Here is a 3,642-nt window from a genome sequence, read left to right as displayed (position 1 = left end):
AGCAGAAGAATAGCTTTTTCCTTGCATACAGGGATAGCATAGCTGTGTCATTGCTGGGTCCGGTGCCAGCCTAGGAGTGAGCTGTGAATTATGACCTCCCAGCACCCCCTCCACCTCCTCACACATAATAATACAAATATCCACTTTAAAAGGGAGAAACCAAATCCACGTCGCTGAAATGACATAAAAACAAAGCGGTCCTCCCTGATCTCCCCCTGAGCTGCATCCATCAGGAGGGCTGTTAAAGTGTCATTGTCAGGGGACACAACAAGGCTTTTCCCCTCCCGGCCACCCGGGCAAATTCTGTGTGATTCTGGTCTTTATGTACAAGTTTATCACATCACAGTGGTAGGGACTGAGAGGATCATTGTGTGAAATAATAATTTTACCCTAATCGGAAATTGCTCTCAGCCTGGTAAAGGAGAATATAAAGAACAGGGACAGAGGGAATCATTGTAGATTTATAGATGGGGGTGGGGGGCACTGGATGCTTATAAGCTTAGTAAATTAGGACAATGCAATTTTGAAGATTGGAATAAATAGAAGTGGATGGCGGTAATAAAACACAAGGAGGGTGTACATATGCAAAGCTCTATGATCACCTATACACCAGCCCCTGGATACAGTCACCCCTGCTCTCCTGCCACCTCTACCTGTACACACAGATATCTGCAGGTGACACTCGTATAATTCATCTAATAGACACACATCGCTTGGTGTATATAGTTAGACTGTAAGTTACCCTACAGTCATGTGTTCACCTTTCATCTTCCAGCCGTTCAATTGGCTTTACATATGCAATTTAAAAAGCTGAAGACATCACACAGTCCAGGTCTATGGGAGGTCTATGGGACATCACTGGACACCTTAACATGTCCCACTGAAAACTAACATACAACTGAGATTGGTACAATTCGATTGGATATAACAAATCTCAGAATCAGAATTGTATACCAGAGGAGCGGACATCCAGAATATATCCACAGACACATTGTATCAACCAGACACAGGAAATCTTTCCTTCAGGTGGCCGGAATAAGATAAGGATAGACAGATCGATAGAAAGATCAATACACAGATCAATACACAGATCAATACACAGATAGATAGATAGATAGATAGATAGATAGATAGATAGATAGATAGATAGATGCACACATTCAGACATACATACATACATACATACATGTTTAGATATAAGAGAGAGAGAGAGAGAGAGAGAGAGAGAGAGAGAGAGAGAGATGGATAGATAGATGATATATAGATAGATAGATAGATAGATAGATAGATAGATAGATTATAGACAGAGATCTATATAGTTATCTAATGATATGTTCAATGTTCAGATAGAAAAACACTTTGATCGATAGACAGACAGATAGTGACAATTGTCCTACATGTCCTATAGAGAGATCATTGTATAGGGGGTGATCGCTCGATAGGGTAGTCACACCTCTTACAATCCCAGCACACAAGCCTGCAGCCGGTCGCCCCTGTCACCCCTCATAGATAGATAGATATATAGACAAATCCAGATCTGGTGGGTGAGCTCTAACAGTCACACAATCTGTACAATGTCCCAAGCACAGGGCGGAATCCGCCAGCCACCTCTATGTGACATATCCGCCAAATAGATTGTCAGCTCTTCAGTCCAGGCTGCTCCTATCCAGTATTAGTTTAGTGGGTCAAATCTAGCTGGTGTCCACTTAGTTAGTGCTGGAGAGCTTCCTCTGGTATAATAAGCCTTTGTTCATGACACACATGGAGTATATACATCATTGTTGCATAGACAGGGCTCTACTCACCGGAGCGGAGGCTGGTATGAGGCATAGTCCTGAGCTGTCCTATGGCCGGTGTCCTCCTCAGGTAAGTCCAATAGGGGGAGTAGAGGAGATCCACCGTGCCAAGTGACCTGTGGAGGAGACACAATTCACTCAATGTACAGGGCACAAAGATCTGGGGGTACAGGAACCCCACAGAGGGAAAAGGGCACATAAAACCTATGGAGGGCAAGGGGGAGCGGAACCCTGAGGAGGGCAAGGGGGAGAGGAACCCTGTGGAGGGCAAGGGGGAGAGGAACCCTAGAGGGCAAGGGGGAGAGGAACCCGGTGGAGGGCAAGGGGGAGAGGAAACCTGTGGACGGCAAGGGGGTGTGGAAGCCCGAGGAAGGCAAAGCGGAGAGTGGATCCCCGTTGCAAGGCAGGGGGCATAAAAACTCTATGGATGGTTGAGGGCAAAGGAACCCCTTGGAGGGCAGGAGGCACCGGATCGCTATGGAGGGCAGAGAATAAGGAAACCCATGGAGGAAAGGGGGCAGAGGAACTCCATGAAGAGCAGGGGGCACAGGCTCCCCAAGGATGGCAGGATGCATTGGAACCCTATAGAGGGGGGGGGGAGCTGAGAAAACCCAGAGAGGAATGTGGGCAGAGGAATGCCAAGAAGAGCAGGGGGCAAAGGCTCCCCATGGAGGGCATGGTGCATAGTAACCCAAGGGTGCACAGGGAGTACAGGAATCTCATGAAAGGGGGCACAGGGGTTAAAGGCACACTGATTTCTAGGCTATATGGGGTGCAATAGGACAGGTACATAGATAAATCGGGGTGAACAGACAGTAAAGGACAGAAAGCACAAGCATCCCAGGCAGTACGGGGGGTACAGATACTGAAAAATGAGATGGTTACAACATACTGAAAGTGGTGATAACTCCATCATTTGAAAATCACTTATGGGGCCAGACCATCAAAGACCCTCTACTCCGGACCCAGAACCCCAACATACCGGGTCATATGCAACACATACAGGTACAATATGTATTCAACACATCATAGCAAGAGATGATTGCAAAGATAAACTGATACATGGAAAACATATAGATACATTGGCAGAAGATCGAACTTAATACAATTAGAAAGATTAGAAGGCATGCAGATAGAGAGACAGAAAGAAGATCGATCGATAGATAGATAGATAGATAGATAGATAGATAGATAGATAGATAGATAGATAGATAGACAGACAGACAGACAGACAGACAGACAGACACATAGAGTAGGTAGTCTATAGAGGCAGGACATACAGATGTTGAAGACAGAGGATGCTCCCAGCTGTGTCTTGTCTCCGGAGGACCTCTCACCCTCTCACTTTACACGAAGTTTGTCCACCAAGGAAAGGGTCTGGGGGAGGATTTATCCCATGGAGGGGTCTCAGGGCTGCCTGGTACACTACACACACCATGGATTGGCTGCAGGTGCTTCAGGGGGGCTGGGAGGAGGGGTTTGCACATGGATGGCTGATTTCAAAAGATTCCACATCCTACTCTACAAGACTCTCACTGAAAACACCATGCTGAATGGCATATGATTCACAGATAGAGTATAGGGGATAGATAGATAGATAGATAGATAGATAGATAGATAGATAGATAGATAGATAGATAGATAGATAGATAGATATGGAATCACTGTTATATTATACAAGCATCTTTTTGCAATCTTACCTTTTACAGTAGACCGTGTTATGTGGCACAATATAGATGGATATATGATAGATATATAGATAAAGAAATATGTAGATTGAAAGATATGTAGATAGATAATAGATAGATAGATAGATAGATAGATAGATAGATAGATAGATAGATAG

General features: G+C 44.9%; 1 protein-coding gene across 5 annotated transcripts in view; it reads right to left on the bottom strand.

The window, feature by feature from the left end:
* The window catches only part of PAX8 (paired box 8), a 35,159-nt gene extending 31,975 nt beyond the window's left edge, over positions 1-3,184 (bottom strand). For all 5 annotated transcript variants that reach the window (XM_018555800.1, XM_018555802.1, XM_018555801.1 and 2 more), the window contains exons 1-2: positions 3,077-3,184; positions 1,806-1,912 (exon numbers count right to left, since the gene is read on the bottom strand). In XM_018555800.1, coding sequence (XP_018411302.1) covers positions 1,806-1,830 — 25 coding nt within the window. In that variant the 5' untranslated portion in view covers positions 1,831-1,912; positions 3,077-3,184. The remainder of the gene's footprint in view (positions 1-1,805; positions 1,913-3,076) is intronic.
* Between the last annotated feature and the right edge of the window lie 458 nt (positions 3,185-3,642).

Source organism: Nanorana parkeri, unplaced genomic scaffold (genome assembly GCF_000935625.1).
Source record: "Nanorana parkeri isolate BGI_ZX_2015 unplaced genomic scaffold, ASM93562v1 scaffold214, whole genome shotgun sequence".
Classification (NCBI taxonomy): Eukaryota; Metazoa; Chordata; class Amphibia; order Anura; family Dicroglossidae; genus Nanorana; species Nanorana parkeri.
The sequence above is the reverse complement of the archived record's forward strand: the minus strand, read 5'-3'. Positions and strand labels throughout refer to the sequence as shown.